We start from the raw sequence: 27,283 nt of genomic DNA, 5'->3' as shown, positions 1-27,283 counted from the left end.
GCTAATGTCTTTTTGACAGGTGAGAAATGAGCAGGACCAAGGATAATCACCACCACACATTGTCTGGTGAACTGGGGCAGGGATAAAATTATGTAGAAAATGAAATCTAATTCCATTATAGCTCAGCAAAATTGATATTGTACCCTTTGAATCTCAAGCTTTTGTAGACAGGCTATGGCCAATGTAAAAGCATTTTTATATGTCATATTGTATTCTATCACCTCACTCTTTCTAAATATTTGTGCCTCAGACTTCCTGTTGTAAACATATTTGCACAGTATTTTCACAGCATGGTCTAATGTGTAATCCCTAAAACACAGTAATGATTTCCTGTCAAACCCCCTTAAACCCAAATTTTCACTCCACTGGTGAAAATCTCATTGGAGTTAGCAAAAATGAATCACTGTGGTATTATACAGCCTTTCGTCAGTGCCTAGCTATTGTATTCTGGTCAAAGCACACACATCATTTAGAATTGCATTTCCAAGACTATCTGTTTTAAGAAACAAACCATGAAACAATTATTATCTGAGTGCAATCTGACAGCAACATTCAGTGATTGGTCCATAAAACACTAATGGTCCTTGCCTCTGGATACTGTAAGGACAGGAGATCTCAACCTGTCCAAATCCATGGCAACTGGATAAACCTAATAGAATCTCTGGGGGGAAAAAACTGCACTAATCTGTTGCCATACCAACCACAGCCTGCCACCCAATCCTCAGCATGGCTGCTCACACTAATCTCCTTTTTATTATACGCAGGATGCCCTCCTGAGGGACAGCAAGGGGATCTTTTTGACATGAGGCATAGCGTGTTACAGTGTGAAATTTGAACCCCCCCCGCCCCCCAAAAATAAAACAAACTACACCAAAATGTCCAGTAGCAAGCAGTAATAGGCTCGATAGAAGATATCCATATCTACCGAATTAGTCCCGCAAAGAAGTGAATAATTAAATTGTGTATGGTATATCAATAATTGTATTTTTTTTCGTCAATTAGGTTTTTTTCAACAATTATTAATTAATGTATACGTACTTCAAATTTCTAAAGTGAAAGAAAAATCTGGGGCCCGTAGTTTTTCCTGATCTGGTAACCAAACCAGCTAAAAATCTGGATCTTATACGTCATTAATCTGTTGTAAAAAGGTTTAATATGGGCTATGATGGGATCAGAATTTTCCTTATTGGGTCACATGGTTTTAAAAAAAACTCCTGGATGAAACCCCTGTCAAACTGCAACAACCTTGTACTTGTTCATATGAATTATATGTTAAAGAACAACTATACACAGACACAGAGAAAGAAACACTCACAAGGCTGAGTTTGCTTCATGCAGGTTTGCATTGTGTAGGCTTTCCCTATGCAAATGTAGGCCGAATAAACCATTTACTCACAGTCTATGTCAGCTATTGTGTTTATTGACTAATTCCAGTTAATAATTTGGGATTAAAAAAGTCTAGCCTTGTCAACACAAATTTGAATATAAACGAAATTGATCCCATTCACATTTTATCACAAACAAATAGGCTATAAACACACAACATTACAGGTTAATTTAGGTAGACTATGCAGCTGCTGTTGTTAGTAGCCTACAGTCGATCAGACAGAAAAATAGTCTTGTTTCCATGCAATACAGCATCCCAGCAAACAGACGTTCCCATTAAGTCCCTTAAGGGTTTTGGCGCAACGTTATTCCACTGACGTTCTGAGAACGTTGCGTGATGGTCCCAAGGAAATGTTTTCTGGGGGTTCTTTGTCAAGTTCCCTGTAAGTTCCCAGGACGTCACTGAGAACCATGTCATTACCTTTTTAGGAGGTTTTCTAGATTTGAACTTTACTAGTCCTTAAGACATTGCATGAGGGTCGCAAGGGAGCATTCTCTGGGGGACATTTTTATAGTTCCCGGTTTGTCCTGTTTTTAGGACATTCTTGGAATGTTGTGTCATGGTCCCATGGAGGTTTTGTCTAGTTTCCAGTTTGTCCTGGGACGTCCCTGAGGATGTTTTTAGGACATTCTTAGGACCTTGTGTCATGGTGCCCTGAAGGTCCCCTGAACTATCTAGGGACGTTGTGTCATGGTCTCCTGGAGGTTTTTTCTAGTTCCCGGATTGTCCTGGGGATGTCCCAGAGGAAGTATTTAGGATGTGTCATGGTCCCCTGGAGGATCAAATCAAATAAAATAGTTTTTGTCACATGCAGGTAGAAGCTGCTAAGGATCCTTTTGGTCCTAGACTTGGTGCTCCAGCACCACTGCTGTGCAGTAGCAGTCTATGACTTGGGTGCCTGGAGTCTTTTACAATTTTTTGGACCTTCCTCTGACACCACCTAGTAAATAGGTCCTGGATGTCAGGAAGTTTGGCCCCAGTGATGTACTGGGGCGTACGCACTACCCTCTGTAGCGCCTTACGTTCAGTTGTCATACCAAGTTGTGATGCAACCGGTTAGAATGCTCTCGATGGTGCAGCTGTAGAACTTTTTGAGGATCTAGGGACCCATGTCAAATCGTTTCAGTCTCCTGAGGGGGAAAAGGTGTTTTTGTGCCATTTTCACAACTCTCTGGTGTGTTTGGAGCATGAAAACTTGAAACTCTCGGTCCGCTCCACTTCAGCCCCATCAATGTTAATGGGGGCCTGTTCAGACCTCGTTTTCCTAAAGTCTACGATCAGCTCATTAGTCTTGCCCACTTTGAGGGAGAGGTTGTTGTCCTGGTGCCACACTGCCAGGTCTCTGACCTCCTTCCTATAGGCTGTCTCCTCGTTGTCTGTGATCAGGCCTACCCCTTTTGTGTCGGCAGCAAACTTAATGATGGTGTTGGATTAGTGCTTGGCCACGCAGTCGTGGGTGAACAGGGAGTACAGTAGAGGACTAAGCACACACCCTTGAGGAGCCCCAGTGTTGAGGATATGCATGGCAGATGTGTTGTTGCCTACCCTTATCACCTGGGGGCGGCCCGTCAGGAAGTCCAGGATCCAGTTGAAGAGGGAGGTGTTTAGTCCCTCGGTCCTTAGCTTAGTCTTGAGCTTTGTGGGTACTATGGTTCTGAACGCTGAGCTGTAGTGAATGAATAGCATTATCACATAGGTGTTCCTTTTGTCCAGGTGGGAAAGAGCAGTGTGGAGTGCGATTAATATTGCGTCATCTGTGGATCTTTTGGGGCGTTATGCGAATTGGAGTGGGTCTATGGTTTCCGACATGGTGGTGTTGATGTGAGCCATGACCAGCCTTTCAAAGCACTCAATGGCTACCAACGTGAGTGCTACGGGCTGAAAATCATTTAGGCAGGTTGCCTTCGCTCTCTTGGGCACAGGGACTATGGTGGTCTGTTTGAAACATGTTAGTATTAGAGACTCGGTCAGGAAGAAGTTGAAAATGTCAGTGAAGACACTTGCCAGTTGGTCCGCGCATGCTTTGAGCACACATCCTGGTAATCCGTCTGGCCCCGCGGCTTTGTGAATGTTGACCTGTTTAAAGGTCTTGCTCACATCAGCTACGGAGAGCGTGATCACACAGTTGTCCGGAACAGCTGGTGCTCTCATGCATGCTTCAGTGTTGCTTGCCTCGAAGTGAGCATAAAAGGCATTCAGCTCGTGTGGTAAGCGTGTGTCAAATCAAATCAAATCAAATTTATTTATATAGCCCTTCGTACATCAGCTGATATCTCAAAGTGCTGTACAGAAACCCAGCCTAAAACCCCAAACAGCAAGCAATGCAGGTGTAGAAGCACGGTGGCTAGGAAAAACTCCCTAGAAAGGCCTAAACCTAGGAAGAAACCTAGAGAGGAACCAGGCTATGTGGGGTGGCCAGTCCTCTTCTGGCTGTGCCGGGTGGAGATTATAACAGAACATGGCCAAGATGTTCAAATGTTCATAAATTACCAGCATGGTCGAATAATAATAAGGCAGAACAGTTGAAACTGGAGCAGCAGCACGGCCAGGTGGACTGGGGACAGCAAGGAGTCATCATGTCAGGTAGTCCTGGGGCATGGTCCTAGGGCTCAGGTCCTCCGAGAGAGAGAAAGAAAGAGCGAAAGAGAGAATTAGAGAAAGCACACTTAAATTCACACAGGACACCGAATAGGACAGGAGAAGTACTCCAGATATAACAAACTGACCCTAGCCCCCCGACACAAACTACTGCAGCATAAATACTGGAGGCTGAGACAGGAGGGGTCAGGAGACACTGTGGCCCCATCCGAGGACACCCCCGGACAGGGCCAAACAGGAAGGATATAACCCCACCCACTTTGCCAAAGCACAGCCCCCACACCACTAGAGGGATATCTTCAACCACCAACTTACCATCCTGAGACAAGGCTGAGTATAGCCATGTCACTGGGCAGCTCATGGCTGGGTTATCCTTTGTAGTCCGTAATAGCTTTCAAGCCCTGCCACATCCGACAAGGGTCAGAGACGATGTAATAGGATTCAATCTTAGTCCTGTATTGATGCTTTGCCTGTTTGATGGTTCATCTGAGGATGTAGCAGCATTTCTAATAAGAGTCTGGATTAGTGTCCCACTCCTTGAAAGCGGCAGCTCTAGCCTTAAACTTGGTGTTGCCTGTAATCCATGGCTTCCGGTTGGGATACAGTTGAAGTCAGAAGTTTACATACACTTAGGTTGGAGTCATTAAAACTCGTTTTTCAACCACTCTAGTTCCCTGTTTGTCCTGGGGATGTCCTCGAGGATGTTTTTAGGACGTTCTTGGGACATTGTGTCATGGTCCCCTGAATGTTCTTGAGATGTTGTGTCATAGTCCCCTGGAGTCTTTTGTCACGTGATGGTTCCAGGTGTCCCAATCCATTATAAGTAAAGTAATTAAATGGCATGGTGGTTAAGGTAAGCGGTTCACCATTCAGCTAAAATAGTGTACAAATCTTTAATCAATGATAATATGATTACTTTTGACATGATCACTTAGTACCAACTTTTCAATATGACCCCCACCTGGGATTTAAACTCACAACCTCTGAATTGTGAGCTTAATCTTTCTGCTGAATCACAAATTCTGAATTTCATAAGTCCCCTACACAATCATTACCGATAATACATCTCTGCACTTAGCAAAAGATTGCAATCTGCACTGCTTTTTAAATTATCAGTTATTCTGACTATTCTCTCATTGATTTAATTGACTTATTTCAGACATTTGAGTTTGGGTTTTCAGTGCAGTTGTCTAATGTTGGTGGGGCATATTATTATGTTTTAATGTTACTTCTTAATATGTAATACTTTTTCTTCAGTGTATTTTTAACAGCTGAGATTTACTTTGAATTGCAAAGTGTAGGGATAGACCTACAGGTGAAATCAGTCATTGATACAGACATGGTGGCATAGCAGGAAGTGTTGAATGGTGTGAACCAAAAGGTTGTGAGTTCAAATTCCAGGTGAGGACATGTTAAATAATAATTACTGAATGAATAGAACATACAATGTAATCATGTGTGTCAAATATGTAAGTTGAAAATACTATATTAAAAGCACTGTGGGTGTCCCTAGCATTGCCAAAAGACAAAGAGATGTGACTGGATAACTTGTTCACCAATCTGGGACTTGATGCCAAGGGGTGATGTGTAATGAAAGTATTGTGCCTTTTGGAGGGGGGGGGGGGGGGGGGGGGGGCTGCCGCTTCTTTGAGACCATAAGGTGACAAACTGGGAACTGGACAAAAGATTTCTGGGGACCATCATACCGGAGGAAAGTGTAGACCGTGCATTGTGTGTTGTAGCCGGGCCCACGCCACCTGCGATTTCCTTGAAACGAATTGGTCAAGACATGCATTGAGCCTGCAGCAGCACTCCGATGTGAAGGACAGAGAAATTGTTTGTGAGTTGACAAATCATGAGACAAATAACTTTTTTTAAGATGCACTTTGCCCTTCTCTCTTTGCATCTATGTATTATATTAAACTAAATCAAAAGTGGTGTGGCAGTGTCACACCAGATTGAAAAGTGCTGGGGCAAATGCCACCTCACCACACATTTTCTGGCAGCCCTGCCATAGTTAATACTTGGTGGAAGCCACAGGAGGTTGGTGGCACCTTAATTGGGGAGAACGGGCTTGTGTTAACGACTGGAGCGGAATATGTGGAATTGTATCAAATACATGATTTTGAGGTGTTTGATGCCATTACATTTGCTCCATTCCGGCCATTATTATGAGCCGTTCTCCCCTAAGCAGCCTCCTGTGGTGGATGCACCATTGGCAGTCATTACAGGTGTGAATCATTTTGAATAAGGTGATTATTGTGGAGGCAGCATCATGTTATGGGTATGCTTGTTACCGACAGGGGCTGGGGAGTTTGTTAGGATCAAAATAAATATGAAAGGAGAAACAGGTAAAAAGTTAGAGGAAAAGCTGCCACAATCTTCTGAAAACCTAACTCTGTGATAGTTTTATTTTTCAGCAGAATTACACACATTCTAATGCCTCTTTCCAAGAGGTGTTGAGTGTTCCTGAATGGTCTAGTAGTCACAGTCCTGACTTAAATATTCTTGAAAATCAGTGACAAGCATTGAATATTGTCGTCCATTAATGATCCCCATCCAAATGTTGACCCCCAAAAAACATGGATATGTTTCCCTAAGAGTTGTGCAAAGTTAGTAGAATCTTATTCAAAATGATTCACGACTGTAATGGCCACCATGAAGGTTATTGTCATATAAAAATATTATTGATATCAGAAATTTGAATTATTGATGGACCCTCACCACTGAAAGTAAATAAATAATAATGATCTGTTGAATACGGCAAAACAGTGGTTGTCACATTTTATTTTACATCCAGAGAATTAAAACAGGTTTTCAAAGTGCAATAAAAAAAACAGACAATTCACTCTACATAACCTTAGAACAAAATAGGGTATGGCCTAAATGTCTGGGTTGTATAACTGACTGATAACTGACTATAAAGCAGGTACCCTTATACAGTGTAAGAGACAACCATTATTCATGATGAAGAAGCTAGTACTGTGTTGATCAAAAAAATCATATTCTTATCTTACAAGTCCTTCAACATATTGTTCAACATCATATTCAACATTGTGATTTAGGCTTTTACAGTACAATTACAGCATGGCTGGCAAGCCTGACATTGTACAACCACAGACTTCTAGTTTATCATACCTCATTATCCCTGTGTGCTTCCCAATAATATATAATTTATTCTGCAGTGTGCACTCGTTTACTACTTCCCAAAAATGTAAAAGCATTGGATTGGTGGAGGCATGGGCTAGTGGGAGTTTCCACAATATTTCCTGTACGAGTCATTTCCTTTCAAACCGGTGAATTGTGAGAACATGCGCCCTCTTGTGTTCACATTTTTAAACAGCACTGTACCAGAGATGGTTTATAATAACGTAGGCTATGTACCACTCAACAATCCTCATTAAAGGGTACTATCTATCAATAGCTAGGTTTCCATCCAATTTGTGAGATTTTCATGTGAATATGCTAAAATAATATGCGAATTTTCCCACCAGGAGATGTTTCCATCAAACTTTTTTTTTGCGGAAAATGCGCTGTGCGTGATGACGTTGTGCACATAAAAAGTACGTTTACTGTTCAATTCCCATGTACGGAATTACATGTGTTAAAAGGGTTTCTATCGCATTTTCAACTCTACTGGTGGGTTTGTCACAAAAACTGCTATATAGCCAATGAGCCCACATGCGCTCTAACAAACAGCTCGCAGATACAGTGCGTGTATGATTTAGAACGATGTTAGTTGTATTGGTCAAATGGCAGCCAAGCATTAATAATCATGTCACCAGAATAACACCATCGATATTTATTTGAAAGGAGCATCAAGCTCGTCACCTTGCACATTCACCAGCCTGTGAAGTTCATGCTATTTCATCTGTACGGAGTAAACTGCATACTTTCTCGGGTTTTAGTGTGAGGACCACACAACATATTATATCATATATGCGTGACTCCAAGTTGACTTCAATATTTTATTTAACTAGGCAAGTCAGTTAAGAACAAATTATTATTTACAATGACGGCCAACCAAGCGACCTCCTGCGGGGACGGGGGCTGCAGTCTTGACAAGAGAAACTTAAGACAACAACACAGCATGGTTGCAACACCACATGACAGCATAGTAGCAGCACAAAACATGGTACAAACAATATTGGGCACAGACAACAGCACACAGGCAATAAGGTAGAAACAACAATTCATCATGCGAAGCTGCCACAAATGTCAGTGAGTGTCCATGATATGATAGTTATTCTATACATATTTGCGCATAAGGGCGTTTCCACCGCCATTTCTCACAATTTTACCGACACAAAAAGATCCTACCATGTCGAACGAACAAATTATCTGTCGGCATTTCATGCTTCAGATAATTAATGAGCATGAAATGTTTGGATGAAACCGTGCTTTATGCTAGATGAATTTGCTTGATGTTGATGGTTATGGTCATTGTGTGGGATACACACAATCACATTAGGAAAGTCAGCAAACATCACCCTTCAATCATATTTTCTTTAGAAAAAAAGACATTTAGTAAATTTGACATACTGTATGTAATTTGAACAGGAATTGTTCACACTTGCAAGTTGAAGCGACGCAAATCCTATTATTTTGCATATCCGATTCAATTATATTTTTACTGCATTCTGAACAACAAAGCACATTAAATCAGGTATTTCAAGACACATTTCAAACCACATTCGTCGGTGGTTTTAAGGATACAAATATTATTCGTGGCCATGGGACTTGTCTGAATGGCCTAATCTGCAAATTTTTGTTTTTTTAGAACGCCATATCTTGTTGCTTGCTAGCTACTTTGTTGTCAGTTTGACAGGAACTTGTGGTTGCTAATTTTTGAATTACAAACAAATGAGTGAATGTGCTAAAAAGCTAGCCAGTTGACTGCTGTGGCAAACCAAAAAGGTCTCATTTTGAAAGTTGGATCATATCTTTTGAGGCTTTAAGTGTTCTTACACTGAATTCGAACCTTCAAAGCAACTGGGAGACTTTCATGGCAGGTATTATTGTCACCTAAGCATGCTACACAACTTCTGAGTGACTAGCACCAAACAGCCGTGGCGTAGCCATGTAAGCAAATTATTAGTCTGAACAGACAGAATCCGATTTGTGCACTTATAACTTGCTGTTTGAACAGTCAGTATTCCAAAACGGATTTGATTATTAAGACCTGCAGTGTGAACAAGGCCTACATGGGTTGGAGCTGTAAATGCTGCACTGCAACGCCTTCTTCGATGTTTAACGGCTGGCGGCACCCAATAAATGTTGCATTACCGCCACCTACTAGACTGGAGTATAACTCCCTTATACTTTACTTTAAAAATAAATACATTTGAATACAACAAATACCCTCATATCTAACGCTACACTCACAAACTTTTTTAAATAAATACCATACTCCACTATATAAATCTATTTAGTCCTACTTTAGGCCAACAGCCTGAAAGGATGCGACACCACCACCCTGTAAATCTTCAAGTCTCGGCACACCCAAATACCTCTCTGCAGCTGCCACCACAACTATTTTCTGCAACTTAAGTTCCATCCCTGGAGTACAATTGATAACCATTGCTGTAAATGCCAAAAATCCAATCTTGCGGAAACATATATCACTTGTTGGTTTATCCCTCTGTATTGGGTACTCACACCACTCTCAGGATCTCTACCCCTTGACCCATCTTCCTCTACTTTCTTCACTGCCTCAGCATATCACAACTTCGGCTCTACTCTAACCCTGGAAACCTCAACCTGCCTCTCTCACTGAACATTTCTGATCCCCAGCCCCATGGGCACCTCTACAATTAACACATACCACTACTTTCCCCAATGCTACACATTACTGTGTCTCATGCTCTTCTGCACACCTACGAACCTCCCTCCTTCCACATGCCCATAAGCTTGACATCTGTAACAACGTAATGTATTCGGTACAAAAGCCTGTACTTATATATCCTACCATCACTTTGTCAGACAAAGACTCAACATCAAAACTCAAAAGAACAGACAATCACTCTGTTTCTCCACTCTGTCTGTGTCACACCAAATGACGAGCATCAAAAACACCAGGAATCTTCCCCTTCAGTTGGTCAACTTTCACATTTACCGCTACCCTTGTAAATCACTCCTTTCAATGGCACCCTTTTCTTGAGAGCAAAACAAATCACATCTCTTGCCCACATTCGTTTTAACAAGGAGCAGCTTCTCCCTCTGACCAGCAGAAACGCAAACAATTATCACAAGACCACTTCTGGTTACTCTCACCGATTCCACAGCACTCAACTCTTTTCACCCACCCTGAAACCACAAATAGATCAGCCAAAAGAAAAGGGTACACTTTTTCCAAAAACTTCACTCCTACTGTCACAGACTCATCTTTATCCTGACCCTCAGTGCAAGCCTCAGGCTCCAAGTTCACCATACCTACCACCTCTGATACTTCGCCCTCATTCACTTCCATTTCTCACCCTGTCTTCAATTCACCGTGCTTGCACTTTCTACCATTCTTCTCTAACAAGAACAACCATCTCACTTTTTTTCTGCTACTTTTAACCAACTCAAGCTCACCCTCTTCCTCCCCCTCTTTCTTAGACCTCCTCTGCCTCTTTTTCCCCCCTCCATTCCTCCTTCATATTCCAAGTTTGGCTCTCCTTATGATAATACTGCACTTCTCCTGACATACATCTTGTTCTTGTCTTGTCAAGGGACGCCATTTAACCGGTTGTCACAATCAGCACGAATCCCACGGGATGTAGCGCTCAAAAGTGCATCCCACTTGTAAATCAACTGTTTCATCATGATGTTCTTCTCCATCAATAGCAACCGCGACGCTTTTCCATTTCAAACATGCGCGCCCTTTCTCCCGGATTCGCTTCCTCAGACCCTATGACCCCCGGTCATGCGCTCTATCTGCAAGTCACGGATTGTCCTCCCAGTTACAACGCCTTGTTTTGGAGATGCACAAATAATGTCCTATCAGATATGGTGGAACGTCTTTTGTCCAATCACAGGACACTATTTATTTGTGACGTACTTCCGTGCATGTGATGAACTGTCATGGCAGTAAAATTGTGTAAAGCCTTCATGTTCAATTGAAAAGTATTTCTTATGGTAGTTTGTACTTGAATATGAAACATTTACTGAGGCTTGGGCCCACGCTGGCCAGACTAAATGTGCGGTTGTGCCACCAAAGTGTCTGGAACAGCCATGGAACGATACAAAAAGTGGGTGTGAATTTGGGTGAGAAGTAAGTATACGTCTGACTTAGCTACTTACATAACGTTACACAGTGACAACCGGTCAAGCTTGTGGGCCAACGCTTCAAGTTCATTATTCAACGCAGTGGTGTAGTGGTGTGCATAGTCTGAGTCAGATATATTTATAAGACAGAATATGTATAGAAAATGTGTCCGAATCCTCCTAAATCTGCGTTGCAGTTATGAATGGTCAATTGACTCCCATCAATTCACTCTAACTTCAGATGTGTTCTGATTTCCCCTCTTTTGAAGAAAACTTGAGATCTCAACAGGGAAACTTGCCAGATTTGCAGATGGGTCAGCTGTTGTGCAGGTATAAATCCTAAGCATTTTTTTGAGAGTTTGTAAGTGAATATGCACAAGATGCTCAGACCAGTTACTTGGATGAATTCCACCTCTTTTTACAGCTTGGGGATACAACAGTGATGGTGACAGCTGTCAGCAAAACAAAACCGTCCCCCTCCCATTTTATGCCACTAGTGGTAAGTTAATACTTAATTTTTATTGTAAGTGGGGTCATATCATTTTTTTCAATGCACTTCAAACATATTTAAACACTGATTTTTGTCTTCCATGTGGGATGATTCATTGTGTGTGATAATCTCTTTGGTGTAGTAGGCTATAACATAGTGGTTTTAGGTCCCTTGGAGTGATTCAGGTCCCTTGGCTAGAACGGTGTGTTTTTGATTTGACAGGTGGACTACAGACAGAAAGCAGCTGCTGCTGGTAGAATCCCCACTAACCACTTGCGGCGGGAGTTGGGCACCACTGAAAATGAGATTCTGACTAGTAGGCTAATAGGTGAGAAGATGATTCTAACTACTATGCCTTAACTCTTACTCCAGTTCTATATTATATCTAGTGCAAATGCCATTAGCAGACTTAACTGTATCTCTTTATTGTCTCACCTCAGACAGGGCAATCAGACCCCTTTTTCCTGCTGGTTATTTCTATGACACTCAGGTGAGTCAGTATTTATAGTTATTGTTGTACTTATGTAGGTTCATTACTGATATGTTTTTATTTATTTTACCTTTATTTAACTAGGCAAGTCAGTTAAGAACAAATTCTTATTTTCAATGACGGCCTAGGAACAGTGGGTTAACTGCCTGTTCAGGGGCAGAACGATAGATTTGCACCTTGTTTACACTGTTATTACAAGTTATGCTCTTGATTTTAGTTCTGCGGTGTATATTTTCAGGTCCTGTGTAACCTGTTGGCAGTTGATGGTGTTAATGATCCAGATGTACTGGCTATCAATGGAGGTGAGGAGAGATTGATTTCCTTGTAGAAACATTCACATGATCTTTGTTTGACATCCAGTGATAACATGAACTATTTAACTTCCCTACAGCCTCTGCTGCCCTTACCCTTTCTGACATTCCCTGGAATGGGCCCATTGGTTAGTATCTCTTATAGATCTTTGCCCTTTTGTTTTTCTTCGCCTGTATGAGGCTTTTACTATATGGTTTGTGTTTCGTGGATGTTTTAGGTGCAGTGCGCATTGGCCTGGTGGATGGCGAGTTCCTGGTGAACCCAACACGAAAGCAAATGGCTTCCAGCACTATCAATCTGATAGTGGCTGGAGCACCTCTCAGCCAAGTGGGTTAGTACTGTAGTCCAGCTATATCAGACATCCCTTTTTCCTACAGGATCCTCTCTACCACCCTGAAAAAAATTAAATTTTTTTTGTCTTAGTGATGATCGAGGCATCTGCTGAGAATGTGTTGCAGCAGGACTTCTGTCATGCAGTCAAGGTTGGCGTGAAGCACACACAGCAGATCATATTGGCTATTCAGCAGATGGCCAGAGAAGCGAAAGTGACCAAGCGCACCCCTCCCAAAATATTTTCTGCGCCCGAGGAAATGATTGAATACACACGACAGTAAGACATATTTCTTTCTGACTTGATATATTGAGCACACATGACAGTAAAACATATTTCTTTCTGACTTGATATTTCCCATATTTCTTACGTTTTTTTTTTTTTTTATGGTTACATGACAGCACACGGTTTTGCTTTCAGATTTGCCTCTGAAAAGGTCTATGCTGTTTTCACAGACTTCACTCATGACAAGGTAAGTATTTATGTCTGGTTGTTTTTGCTATTGTGTTTTGGTGGTACTTTTTCATTCAATAAAATCAGTAACTTATTGTGTTTCAGATTTCCAGAGATGACGCCATTAACAAAGTGCGACTAGAAACAGAGGAACAAATAAAAGGTATGTATCACTGCTATATACAGATGTAGGATCTTAATTTGAGACGGTTTGCTACAGCTGGAAAATAATCCTGCAGAAACAGGAAATGTGAATAATAACTAATGGACATTTTTGTAGGTGTTGATACATTTTTCATGAGGGAAAGTCGAGTCTAATTTCAAAGTGGAAATTACAAAGTTTTACATTTCCTGAATTGCAGGAAAGTTATCCTGCAACAGGGGGACACAAATAAATGTTGTTACAAGATTTTTGCAACATCCAAGGTCTTGTGTGTGTTCGTTTACTGTCTAACCGCCTACATACAGTATGTCTGTTTTCTGTAGAGAAATGTCCTCATGCAGAACCTTATGAGGTGATGGAATCCTTCAACATGGTGTCCAAAGAGGTCTTCCGCAATCTGGTTTTGAATGAATATAGGAGGTAAAAATAATGCATGTCTCAGTAGTATTTAGAAAAGTGTCATTAATGTCATTAATAATGTCCTTGTTTTAAAGGTGTGATGGAAGAAACCTGACTTCATTAAGAAATATTTCCTGTGAGGCAGACATCTTTAAGCCCCTTCATGGGTCTGCACTTTTCCAGAGGGGACAGACACAGGTAGGGATCTGGCGTTATAAAAAAAGTGCTCAGTGTAGGCGTGCTATTCATTTTGGGGACATTGGAAAGTTGAAGAGAGGAGAAATCTGACTTGTTTTGGGTTGTTTGGGTTGTTTATCATTGTATCTAGCCTAGTTAGTAAAGCCTTTTCTGTCTAGGTTCTGTGCTCTGTAACATTTGACTCCTTGGAGTCCAGTATTAAAACAGACATCATTACTACAGCATTAAGGTAAACTTATACATTATTAATTACAGTCCTTTTGAATGCAAGTTTCAAGCAAGTGTGTGTGTGTGTGTGTGTGTGTGTATTTGTATATATGTTAGCTGAAATGAGTTGCTCTCTTTTAACAGTGGAGTCAAAGACAAGAATTTCATGCTTCACTATGAGGTGAGTATCATGTAAATAATAAGGATTCCAGTAGGATTTGCTTATTGGTTTGGTATTGCAGAACAAAATCTGCATGGGCTGAAATTAACTTTTTCTGTTTCAGTTTCCTCCTTACGCAACCAATGAGATTGGAAAGATGAGTGGAATGAACAGAAGAGAGCTTGGTCATGGTTAGTATGTTGGTATGGATTAAAATATGCCCATGGGTAGTGTGTGGGTGGCATGCCTAAGTTCATGTGACTATTTAAATAATATTCTGTTTCTATGTTGACAGGGGCACTGGCGGAGAAGTCTTTGAGACCTGTCATCCCAAAAGACTTCCCCTTCACTATTAGAGTCACCTCTGAGGTTTTGGAGTCTAATGGTGAGTTCTGTGGATGACCTCCATTTTGCTTCTACATTTTTTTAGACCACTTCTTATTATAAGCTTAGTTGCCAAATCTTTGTAATTTCAATGATTGTATGATGAGCGCACTCTCGTTCTCTCAGGTTCCTCGTCGATGGCGTCAGCATGTGGAGGCAGTTTGGCTTTGATGGATGCTGGTACAACACTTAAAACTTTTTACATTTTTGTTGCTGATTCTTTCATTTACAGTGAAACATAGCACTTCTGTGTTCCAGGTGTGCCTATTACATCAGCTGTGGCAGGTGTAGCTATTGGACTCATCTCCAAGGCAAACCCAGAGAAGCCATCGGAAATCCAGGACTACCGAATACTGACTGATATTCTGGTACTCAATATTACTAGTATTTTTCTCACCATTCCTAAAGCGAACTACATTTTCTATGGAATACCACATGTACTATAATCATAAGATCCCCTTTCTGTAGAACTGTTTTATGTGTTTTCTGTCACAACAGGGAATCGAGGATTACCTAGGAGACATGGACTTCAAACTGGCTGGAACAAATAAGGGTATCAATGCCTTACAGGTACTGTAGCTGAACATCCATTGGTTTCTCTCTGCTGTCGTATTTTGTTGACTGTGTTTCTTTTTGCTATAATGTATGCTTCCTCCTAGGCTGATGTGAAGATTCCAGGCTTACCTCTGAAACTTGTAATGGAGGCTATTCAACAAGCCACAGGTGACATGAAAGACATGCCCCATAAATAGCTATCTAGCTATCTATTCATTCTCTAGAGAGATAAATATCGAAGTCACCACCCTCATTTTATATCCTTACAGTTGCCAAGAGGGAGATTTTGGGCATCATGAACAATACCATTGCCAAGCCCAGGGCTAACAGAAAGGAGAATGGTCCGGTTGTCGGTAAGACTCTTGGTTGCTAGTCCTTTTTCATTCCCATTATTTATGTATTTTGCTTTCAAGGTATGTTTCCTGTCTGTTGTAGAAAATGTCAGAGTCCCGGTCTCCAGACGAGCACGCTTTGTTGGGCCAGGGGGCTATAACCTCCGCAGACTACAAGCTCAAACAGGTAACATTTACCCCAACACATTAGCTCTCTTCATCGCTGCATAGTGTATGGCTGGGTCCCCTGTTCCAAAGTGTTATTTTTCCTCCACCTTTTATTTAACCAGGTAGGTTAGTTGAGAACAAGTTCTCATTTACAACTGCGACCTAGCCAAAATAAAGCAAAGCAGTGCGACACAAACAACAACACAGAGTTACACATGGAATAAACAAACATACAGTCAATAGCACAATAGAAAAAGTATATATACAGTGTGTGCAGATGAGGTGAGATAAGGGAGGTAAGGCAATAAATAGGCCATAGTGGCAAAATAATTACAATTTAGCAATTAAACACTGGAGTGATAGAAAAAGATGAATGTGCAAGTAGAGATACTGGGGTGCAAAGGAGCAAAAAAATAAAAAATTAACAGTATGGGGATGAGGTAGTTGGATGGGCTATTTACAGATGGGCTATGTACAGGTGCAATGATCTGTGAGCTGCTCTGACAGCTGGTGCTTAAAGTTAGTGAGGGAGATATAAGACTCCAGTTTCAGTGATTTTTGTAATTCGTTCCAGTCATTGGCAGCAGAGAACTAGAAGGAAAGGCGGCCAAAGGAGGAATTGGCTTTGTGGGTGACCAGTGAAATATACCTGCTGGAGCGCCTGGTGCTATGGTGACCAGCGAGCTGAGATAATGTGGGGCTTTACCTAGCAAAGACTTATAGATGACCTGGGGCCAGTGGGAGACATCATTGATGTCTCCTTCCAGTTCTCTGCTGCCAATGACTGGAACGAACTGCAAAAATCTCTGAAGCTGGAGACTCCCTCACTAGCTTTAAGCACCAGCTGTCAGAGCAGCTCACAGATCACTGCACCTGTACATAGCTTATCTGTAAATAGCCCATCCAATCTACCTCATCCCCATACTGTATTTATTTATTTATCTTGCTCCTTTACACCCCAGTATCTCTACTTGCACATTCATCTTCTGCACACCCTACCACTCCAGTGTTTAATTGCTATATTGTAATTACTTCGCCACCATGGCCTATTTATTGCCTTACCTCTCTTATCCTACCTCATTTGCACATGTTGTATATAGCTATTTCTACTGTATTATTGATTGTATGTTTGTTTATTCCATGTGTAACTCTGTGTTGTTGTATGTGTCGAACTGCTATGCTTTATCTTGGCCAGGTTGCAGTTGCAAATGAGAACTTGTTCTCAACTTGCCTAGCTGGTTAAATAAAGGTGAAAAAGAGAAGAGTCGGCCCGAGAATTGAATCCTGTGGCACCCCCATAGACTGCCAGAGGTCTGGACAACAGGCCCTCCGATTTGACACACTGAACTCTGTCTGAGAAGTAGTTGGTGAACCAGGCGAGGCAATCATTTGAGAAACCAAGGCTGTTGAGTCTGCCAATAAGAATGTGGTGATTGACAGAGTCGAAAGCCTTGGCCAGGTTGATGAATACAGCTGCACAGTATTGTCTCTTATTGATGGCGTTTATGATATCGTTTAGGACCTTGGCGTGGCTGAGGTGCACCCATGACCAGCTCTGAAACCAGATTGCATAGTGGAGAAGGTACGGTGGGATTCAAAATAGTTGGTGATCTGTTTAACTTGACTTTCGAAGACCTTGAAAAGGCAGGGTAGGATAGATATAGGTCTGTAGCAGTTTGGGTCTGGAGTGTCTCCCCTTTTGAAGAGGGGGATGACCGCGGCAGCTTTCCAATCTTTGAGAATCTCAGACGATATGAAAGAGAGGTTGAACAGGCTAGTAATAGGGGTTGCAACAATTGCGGCGGATCATTTTAGAACGAGAGGGTCCAGATTGTCTAGCCCGGCTGATATGTAGGAGTCCATATTTTGCAGCTCTTTCAGAACATCAGCTATCTGGATTTGTATTATTTATATATATATATATTATTTAACCACGTAGGCTAGTTGAGAACAAGTTCTCATTTGCAACTGCGACCTGGCCAAGATAAAGCATAGCAGATGCACATTTTTGCTTGCAAAAGCTAGCCTTAGCTTTCCTAACTTCCTGTGTATATTGGTTCCTTACTTCCCTGAAAAGTTGCATATCAGGGGGGCTATTCAATGCTAATGCAGAACGCCACAGGATGTTTTTTTGCTGGTCAAGGGTAGTCAGGTCTGGATTTGGGTGAAGTAGAAATGGGGGAGGCTTGGGCAAGTTGCTATGGGGGGTGCAGGCTGTTGACTGGGGTAGGGGAAGCCAGGTGGAAAGCATGGCCAGCTGTAGAAAAATGCTTATTGAAATTCTCTATTATCGTGGATTTATGGGTGGTGACGTAGCCTCAGTGCAGTGGGCAGCTGTGAGGAGGTGGTCTTATTCTCCATGGACTTTACAGTGTCCCAAAACTTTTTGGAGTTTGTGGTACAGGATGCAAATTTCTGTTTGCAAAAGCTAGACTTTGCTTTCCTTAACTGCCTGTGTATATTGGTTCCCAACTTCCCTGAAAAGTTGCATATCACGGGGGCTATTAGATGCTAATGCAGTACGCCACAGGATGTTTTTGTGCTGGTCAAGGGCAGTCAGGTCTGGAGTGAACTAAGGGCTATATCTGTTCCTGGTTCTACTTTTTTTTGAATGGGGCATGCTTATTTAAGATGGATGAGGAATAAAAAGAATAACCAGGCATCCTCTACTGACGGAATGAGGTCAAGATCCTTCCAGGATACCCGGGTCAGGTCGATTAGAAAGGCCTGCTCGCTGAAGTGTTTTAGGGAGCGTTTGACAGTGATGAGGGGTGGTCGTTTGACCGCAGACCCATTACGGACGCAGGCAATGAGGCAGTGATCGCTGAGATCCTGGTTGAAGACAGCAGAGGTGTATTTGGAGGGCAGGTTGGTTAGGATGGTATCTATGAGGGTGCCCATGTTTATGGATTTGGGGTTGAACCTGGTAGGTTCATTGATAAATTGTGAGATTGAGGGCATCAAGCCTAAATTGTAGGATGGCCGGGGTGTTAAGCATGTCCCAGTTTAGGTCACCTAACAGCACGAGCTCTGAAGATAGATGGGGGGGGCAATCAATTCACATATGGTGTCCAGGGCACAGCTGGGGCAGAAGGTGGCCTATAGCAAGCGGCAACGGTGAGAGACTTGTTTCTGAAAAGGTGGATTTTTAAAAGTAGAAGCTTAAATTGTTTGGGCACAGACCTGGATAGTAAGACAGAACTCTGCAGGAGATTGCAACTCTGTCTCCTTTGGCAGTTCTATCTTGTCGGGAAATGTTATCGTTAGGGATGGAAATGTACGTTTTTTTGGTGGCCTTCCTAAGCCAGGATTCAGACACGGCTAGGACATCCTGGTTGGCAGGGTGTGCTAAAGCAGCGAATAAAACAAACTTAGGAAGGAGGCTTCTAATGTTAACATGCATGAAATCAAGGCTTTTACGGTTACAGAATTCAACAAATGAGAGCGTCTGGGGAATGGGAGTGGAGATAGGCACTGCAGGGCTTTGATTAACCTCTACATCACCAGAGGAGGAGTAGGATAAGGGTACAGCTAACGGCTATAAGAACTGATCGTCTAGTACGTTCAGAACAGAGAGTAAAAGGAGCAGGTTTCTTGGCGCGGTACAATAGATTCAAGGCATAATGTACAGACAAAGATATGGTACGATGTGAATACAGTGGAGGTAAACCTAGGCATTGAATGACGATGAGAGAGGTATAGTCTCTAGAGACACCATTTAAACCAGGTGAGGTCACCGCATGTGTGGGAGGTGGAACAAATGGGTTAGCTAAGGAATATTGAGCAGGGCTGGAGGCTCTACAGTGAAATAAACTAATCACTAACCAAAACAGCAATGGACAAGACATATTGACATTAGGGAGTAGCTGGGCGAACTGGAGGCACGGCGATTCAGACAGCTAGCGTGGCCGGGGCTAGCAGAATGGCTTTAGAAGGACGTTGCGACGGAGGACGTCTGTTGTAGCCGCCTTGTGCGGTTACGTCGGCAGACCATTTGTGATGGATCAGCAGGGCTCCGTGTAGTAAAAGGGTCCAGGCCAATTGGAAAAATGGGTATAGTAGCTCAAGAAATTGGCTGATGGACCTCTTCAGCTAACAGTCCGATATGCTCTAGACAGCTAGCGGGCTGCGGCTAGCAGATGAGCATTCAGGGGACGTTGCGACGGACGAGCCTGTTGAAACCCCCCCCCCCCCCCTAGATTACGTCGGTAATCCAGTCGTGATGAATCGGCGGGACTCCGTATCGGCAGTAAAAGGGGTCCAGGCCAATTGGCAAAATAGGTATTGTGCATAGTGTATGGTGGGAAATCTGTTGCAAAGTATTCCCACGCATAATATATACAGTTGAAGTCTACATAGACCTTAGCCAAATACATTTAAACTCAGTTTTTCACAATTCCTGACATTTAATAGTAGTAAAGATTCCCTGTCTTAGGTCATTTAGGATCACCATTTTATTTTAAGAATGTGAAATGTCAAAAAAGTAGAGCGAATGATTTATTTCAGCTTTTTTCTTTCATCACATTCCCAGTGGTCAGAGGTTTACATCGACTCAATTAGTATTTGGTAGCATTGCCTTTAAATATTTTCACTTGTGTCAAATGTTTCGAGTTGCCTTCCACAAGCTTCCCACAATAAGTTGGTTGAATTTTGGCCCATTCCTCCTGACAGAGCTGGTGTAACTGAGTCAGGTTTGTTGGCCTCCTTGCTCGCACACGCTTTTCAGATGTGCCCACAAATTTTCTGTAGGATTGAGGTCAGGGCTTTGTGATGGACACTCCAATACCTTGACTTTGTCCTTAAGCAATTTTGCCACAACTTTGGAAGTATGCTTGGGGTCATTGTCCATTTGGAAAACCCATTTGCGACCAAGCTTGAACTTCCTGACTGATGTCTTGAGATGTTGCTTCAATATATCCACAACATTTTCCTTCCTCATGATGCCATCTATTTTGTGAAGTGTACCAGTCCCTCCTGCAGCAAAGCACCCCCACAACATGATGCTGCCACCCCCGGGCTTCACGCTTGGGATGGTGATCTTCGGCTTGTTTTTTATGGCGGTTTTGGAGCAGTGGCTTCTTCCTTGCTGAGCGGCCTTTCAGGTTATGTCAATATAGGACTCGCTTTACTCTGGATATAGATACTTCTGTACCTGTTTCCTCCAGCATCTTCACATCTTTGCTGTTGTTCTGGGATTGATTTGCACTTTTCGCACCAAAGTACGTTAATCTCTAGGAGACAGAACGCGTCTCCATCCTGAGCGGTATGATGGCTGCATGGTCCCATGGTGTTTATACTTGCGTACTATTGTTTGTACAGATGAACGTGGTACCTTCCGGCATTTGGAAATTGCTCACAAGAATTAACCGGATTTGTGGAGGTCTACAATTATTTTTCTGAGGTCTTGGCTGATTTCATTTGATTTTCCCATGATGACAAGCAATGAGGCACTGAGTTTGAAGGTAGGCCTTGAAATACATCCACAGGTACACTCAATGAGCTATATACGGCCATAAGCAAACAGGAAAATGCTCATCCAGGGGCAGCACTCCTTGTGGCTGGAGACTTTAATGCAGGGAAACTCAAATTTGTTCTACCTAATCTCTACTAGCATGTTAAATGTGTAACCAGAGGGGAAAAAAACTCTGGAGCACCTTTACTCCACACACAGATGCGTACAAAGCAATCCCTCGCCCTCCATTTGGCAAATCTGACTATAATTATATCCTCCTGATTCCTGCTTACAAGCAAAAATTAAAGCAGGAAGCACCAGTGACTCGGTCAATAAGAAAGTGTTCAGATGAAGCAGATGCTAAGCTACAGAACTGTTTTGCTAGCACAGACTGGAATATGTTCCGTGATTCTTCCGATGGCATTGAGGAGTACACCACATCAGTCACTGGCTTCATAAATAAATGCATCGATGACGTCGTCCCCACAGTACATACCAGAATCCATGGATTACATGCAACCTCTGCACTGAGCTAAAGGGTAGAGCTGCCGCTTTCAAGGAACGGGACTCTAACCCAGAAGATTTTAAGAAATCCCGCTATGCCCTCCGATGAACCGTCAATACAGGGGTTAAGATTGAATCGTACTACACCGGCTCTGACGCTCGTTGGATGTGGCAGGGCTTGCAAACTATTACAGACTACAAAGGGAAGCACAGCCACGAGCTCCCCAGTAACACGAACCTACCAGACAAGCTAAATTACTTCTATGCTCACTTCGAGGCAAGTAACACTGAAACATGCATGAGAGCACTAGATGTTCCGGATGACTGTGTGATCACGCTCTCCATAGTAATACCTTCTTAACAGGTCAACATTCACAAAGCCGCAGGGCCAGATGGTTTAGCAGGACGTGTACTCCGAGCAACTGGCTAGCATCTTCACTGACATTTTCAACCAACTGAGTATGTAATACCAATATGTTTCAAGCAGACCACCATAGTCCCTGTGCCCAAGATCACTTAAGATAACATGACTACCGACCAGTAGCACTCACGTTTGTAGCCATGAAATGCCTTGAAAGGCTGGTCATGGCTCACATTAACACTATTATCCCAGAAACTCTAGACCCACTCCAATTTGCATACTGCCAAAACAGATCCAAAGATGATGCAATCTCTATTGCACTCAACATTGCCCTTTCCCACCTGGACAAAATGAACACTTGTGTGAGAATGCTATTCATTGACTACAGCTCAGCGTTCAACACCATAGTACCCTCAAAGCTCATCACTAAGCTAAGGATCCTGGGACTAAACACCTCCTTCTGCAACTGGATCCTGGACTTCCTGATGGGCCGCCCCAGGTGGTAAGGGTAGGGAACAACACATCCGCCACGCTGATCCTCAACACGGGGGCCCCTCAAGGGTGTGTGCTCATTCCCCTCCTGTATTCCCTGTTCACTCATGACTGCATGGCCAGGCACGACTCCAACACCACCATCAAGTTTGCCGATGACAACAACGAGACAGCCTATAGGGAGGAGGTCAGAGACCTGGCCGTGTGGTGCCATTTCAACAACCTCTCCCTCAACGTGATCAAGACCAAGGAGATGATTATGGACTACAGGAAAAGGAGGACCGAGCGCACCCCTATTCTCATCGACGGGGCTGTAGTGAAACAGGTTGTGAGCTTCAAGTTCCTTGGTGTCCACATCACCAACAAACTATCATGGTCCATACACACGAAGACAGTCATGAAGAGGGCAAAACAAAGCCTATTCCAGGTCAGGAGACTGATTTTAAGATTTGCATGGGTCCTCAAATCCTCAAGGTTCTACAGCTGCACCTGACCGCAAGGCACTACAGAGGGTAGTGTGTACAGCCCAGTACATCACTGAGGACAAGCTTCCTGCCATCCAGGACCTCTATACCAGATGGTGTTAGAGAAAGGCCCTAAAAATGGTCAGACTCCAGCCACCCAGTCAGACTTATCTCTGCTACGGCAAGCGGTACGGGAGCACCAAGTCTAGGTCCAGAAGGCTTCTTAACAGCTTTTACCCCCAAGCCGTAAGACTCCTGAACAGCTAATCAAAGGGTTACCCAGACCCCTCTTTTACGCTGCTGCTACTCTGTTTATAATCTATGCATAGTCACTTTAACTCTACCTGCATACCTCGACTACCCAGTGCCCCTGCACATTGACTCTGTACCGGTACCCCTTGTATATAGCCTCTTGTCATTTGACTGTTGCTGTTTTAATTATTTGTTGCTTTTATTTTCAATTTTTATTAACTTGAGGCATTGTTGGTTAAGGGCTTTAAGTAAGCATTTCACATTCTACACCTGTTGTTTTCGGCGTATGTGACAAATAACATTTGATTTGTCGTGACAAGGTAGTATTGGTATACAGAAGATTGGTATACAGAACATATTTTGGTAAAAGATGAAGGTCATATTATGGCAAGAACAGCTCAAATTAGCAAAGAGAAACGAAAACCCATCATTACTTTAAGACATGAATGTCAGTCAGGGTGGAAAATGTCAAGACCTTTGAAAGTTTCTTCAAGTGCAGTTGCAAAAGCCATCAAGCTCTATGATCTAACTGGACCGCTACAGGAAAGGAAGACCCAGAGTTACCTCTGCTGCAGAGGATACATTCATTAGGCTTACCAGCCTCAGATTGCAGCCCAAATAAATGCTTCACAGAGTTCAAGTAACAAACACATCTCAACATCAACTGTTCAGAGGAGACTGTGTGAATCAGGTCTTCGTGGTCAAATTGCTGCAAAGAAACCACTACTAAAGGACACCAAAATCTGTCCTTTGGTCTGATGAGTCAAAATGTGAGTTTTTTTTGTTCCTACCGCCGTGTCTTTGAGACAGAGTAGGTGAATGGATTATCTCTGCATGTGTGGTTCCACCGTGAAGCACGGAGGAGGAAGTGTTATGGTGTAGGGCTGCTTTGCTGGTGACACTGTCAGTGATTTTATTTAAAATTCAAGCTACAATTAAACCAGCATGGCTAACACGGCATTCTGCAGTGATACGCCATTATAATTCCACTTAGTGGGAATATAATTTGTTTTCCAACAGGACAATGACCAAACACACCTCCAGGCTGTGGTAGGGCTATTTGACCAAGGAGAGTGGTGGAGTGCTGCATCAGATGACCTGGCCTCCACAATCACCCGACCTCAACCCAATTAAGATGGTTTGGGATGAGTTGGACTGCAGAGTGAAGGAAAAGCAGCCAAAAAGCGCTTAGCATATGTGGGAACTTCAAGACCGTTGGAAAAGTATTCCAGGTGAAGCTGAGTGAGAGAATGCCAAGAGTGTGCAAAGCTGTCATCAAGGCAAAGCTTGGCTACTTTGAAGAATCTCAAATATATTTTGATTTGTTTAAAACTTTTTGGGGGTTACTACATGATTCCATGTGTGTTATTTCATAGTGTTGATGTCTTCACTATTATTCTACAATGTAGAAAATAGTCAACATAAAGAACCCGTGAATGTGTACGTGTGTTCAAACTTTTGATTGTGTGTTTTTTAAAAATATATAAAAAACGTCCCTTTTTCAGGACCCTGTCTTTCAAAGATAATTCTTAAAAATCCAAATAACTTAACAGATCTTCATTATAAATGGTTTAAACACTAGTTGTCATTATTTGGCAATCTCAACACTGTGCGTTACAGGGGAGACCTCCTCCCTCATGTGGTACCCTTCCTGCAGGCTCATCCTGACGTGACCCTCCAGCATGACAATGCCACCAGCAATACTGCTCGTTCTGTGCGTGATTTCCTGCAAGACAGGAATGTCCGTGTTCTGCCATGGCCAGCGAAGAGCCTAGATCTCAATCCCATTGAGCACGTCTGGGACCTGTTGGATCGGAGGGTGAGGGCTAGGGCCATTCCCCCCCAGAAATGTCTGGGAACTTGCAGGTGTCTTGGTGGAATAGTAGGGTAACATCTCACAGCAAGAACTGGCCAATCTGGTGCAGTCCATGAGGAGGAGATGCACTGCAGTACTTAATGCAGCTGGTGGCCACACCAGAAACGGACTGTTACTTTTGATTTTGACACCCCCTTTGTTCAGGGACACATTATTCAATTTATGTTAGTCACATGTCTGTGGAACTTGTTCAGTTTGTCTCAGTTGTTGAATCTTATGTTCATACAAATATTTGTTAAAATATGTTAATTAAGTTTGTTGAAAAACACAGTTGACAGTGACAGGATGTTTGTTTTTTTTGCTGAGTTTATATGTTCAAAAGTTTGGGGTCACTTAAATGTCCTTGTTTTTGAAAGAAAAGCACATTTTGTGTCCAATAAAATAACATAAAATTGATCAGAAACAGTGTAGACATTGTTAATGTTGTAAATGACTATATATATATGCAATCGTATACAAATGTAAGCAAGGTTTAAAATCATTGTTTTAGTCAAATGCTATGTCTGTTTGCACTCAAGAAAAAATCTGCCTGCTGCTGAATCTAGTTGATGATCCCTGGTGTATGGGGAGATTACAGGTTGTTGTGTGTGTGGTTGTTTTGTGTCATTGGATAGGTGTGACGATAAGCCAGGTGGATGAGGAGACCTTCTCTGTGTTTGCACCTACTCCTGGTGCCATGAATGAAGCCCAGGAGTTCATCACAGAAATCTGCAAAGATGATGTGAGTCCAACCTAGTCTAATTCCACTGTATTGCCAAATTTCTTACAATTCCTCATTTTTATTTACTCCTCATTAAACATAATTGTACTATATTCTCCAAAAAGGCAGTACTTACCCACATCAGTACTGATATGAATCTGAGGATGTATTTTTTTTCTTCCTCTCAGCAAGAGCAGCAGCTGGAGTTTGGTGCTGTTTACACTGCCACCATCATGGAAATAAGGTACACACTGCTGCGTTATTGGGGGCTGCTGTTTCATCTGTGATGCAGTCAAGTTTTTAAAATGTTTGTTCCATTGATTGATTTAAATATTGGATTGCTGAACAGGTAGCTTCATGACTTGCTGCACTTCTGTCTCCTTTCCTCCACAGGGACATTGGTGTCATGGTGAAGCTGTATCCCAATATGAGTGCTGTTCTGCTCCATAACTCTCAGCTGGACCATAAACGGGTAAGAGTCCCAGAATACCATGCAGGGATTACAGGAACTTCAACATGTATTACGTTTTACAGATGTTACCAGTTTGGAAAGGGCTGCATGTGTTGGCTTGTTTTCAGTTATATTTACAATAAGTTGTAATTTGTGTGATTTTAAAAAGTAATCCATTAATAAACAATGTTTCAGCTAATATTGTTGGCAGAGTGAAATAATTGTACATGTTGAATTTGTCCAGATAAAACACCCAAGTGCTATTGGATTAGAGGTTGGACAGCAGATTCAGGTATGTATTGCAGTCTTCTGACCTTCTTAATTTGCTTGACTTCTTGACTAATATTCTTTCTTTGATGGAATGCTATCAACAGGTTAAATACTTTGGGCGAGACCCAACAGATGGAAGAATGAGGCTTTCAAGGAAAGTGTTACAATCTCCAGCAGCAACAGTTGTTAAGACACTGAGTGAGAAACAGAGCATCACCATGGGCACAGGGAATGGCCAAGCAACCAGCAACTCGTCTTGACTCCCCTTATCCTCCTAGACACGGACCAACTGTCCAGTCGCCATCCACAGTCTATTTACCCTGACTTCTCTGAACTACCATTTGTCATTTACTCACCAACATCCTCCAAGCACTGGTTGCTGTACTCTCATTCTCTGTTGATTTCAGCAATGATATCAGCTTGGTGGTCATAGGATTTTGAGTTGTCAAATAACAATATGCTGTCAGTTTGTTTATCTATTTTATACAATGAATAATAAATATGTAAACTAAACATTCCATTGTTTTACATTCACTTGACTTGAACCTGTGGCTCATGCCATATTCCAATATTATACCTACTCATT

General features: G+C 42.4%; 1 protein-coding gene across 1 annotated transcript; it reads left to right on the top strand.

Moving 5' to 3' along the window:
• The first annotated feature begins 10,901 nt into the window (after nt 1-10,901).
• Nucleotides 10,902-27,210, top strand: pnpt1 (polyribonucleotide nucleotidyltransferase 1). The gene is made up of 28 exons (XM_021612876.3): nt 10,902-11,240; nt 11,503-11,563; nt 11,658-11,732; nt 11,946-12,051; nt 12,164-12,213; nt 12,452-12,515; nt 12,605-12,652; nt 12,743-12,856; nt 12,949-13,135; nt 13,277-13,328; nt 13,415-13,472; nt 13,796-13,892; nt 13,967-14,069; nt 14,228-14,298; nt 14,421-14,457; nt 14,561-14,627; nt 14,732-14,821; nt 14,947-15,000; nt 15,079-15,188; nt 15,319-15,390; nt 15,480-15,543; nt 15,645-15,728; nt 15,811-15,894; nt 25,891-25,997; nt 26,165-26,220; nt 26,370-26,448; nt 26,672-26,719; nt 26,802-27,210. Exons 1-28 carry the CDS (start codon nt 11,122-11,124, stop codon nt 26,955-26,957), a joined length of 2,313 nt encoding a protein of 770 aa, XP_021468551.1. The 5' UTR covers nt 10,902-11,121; the 3' UTR covers nt 26,958-27,210.
• Nucleotides 27,211-27,283: the final 73 nt, after the last annotated feature.

This window comes from Oncorhynchus mykiss, chromosome 1 (assembly GCF_057628025.1).
Source record: "Oncorhynchus mykiss isolate SJ-2025 chromosome 1, ASM5762802v1, whole genome shotgun sequence".
In the NCBI taxonomy this organism is placed as follows: Eukaryota; Metazoa; Chordata; class Actinopteri; order Salmoniformes; family Salmonidae; genus Oncorhynchus; species Oncorhynchus mykiss.
Note: the sequence above shows the minus strand (reverse complement) of the source record. Positions and strands in the feature narration are given on the sequence as shown.

Bases quoted from the DNA above. Each gene is read 5' to 3' on its own strand.
- pnpt1 (XM_021612876.3), top strand. From the start codon at position 11,122: ATGAAACATTTACTGAGGCTTGGGCCCACGCTGGCCAGACTAAATGTG. The intron at 12,214-12,451 runs GTGAGTCAGTAT...GTATATTTTCAG, and splicing joins GTTATTTCTATGACACTCAG to GTCCTGTGTAACCTGTTGGC. The intron at 15,391-15,479 runs GTACTGTAGCTG...GCTTCCTCCTAG, and splicing joins AGGGTATCAATGCCTTACAG to GCTGATGTGAAGATTCCAGG.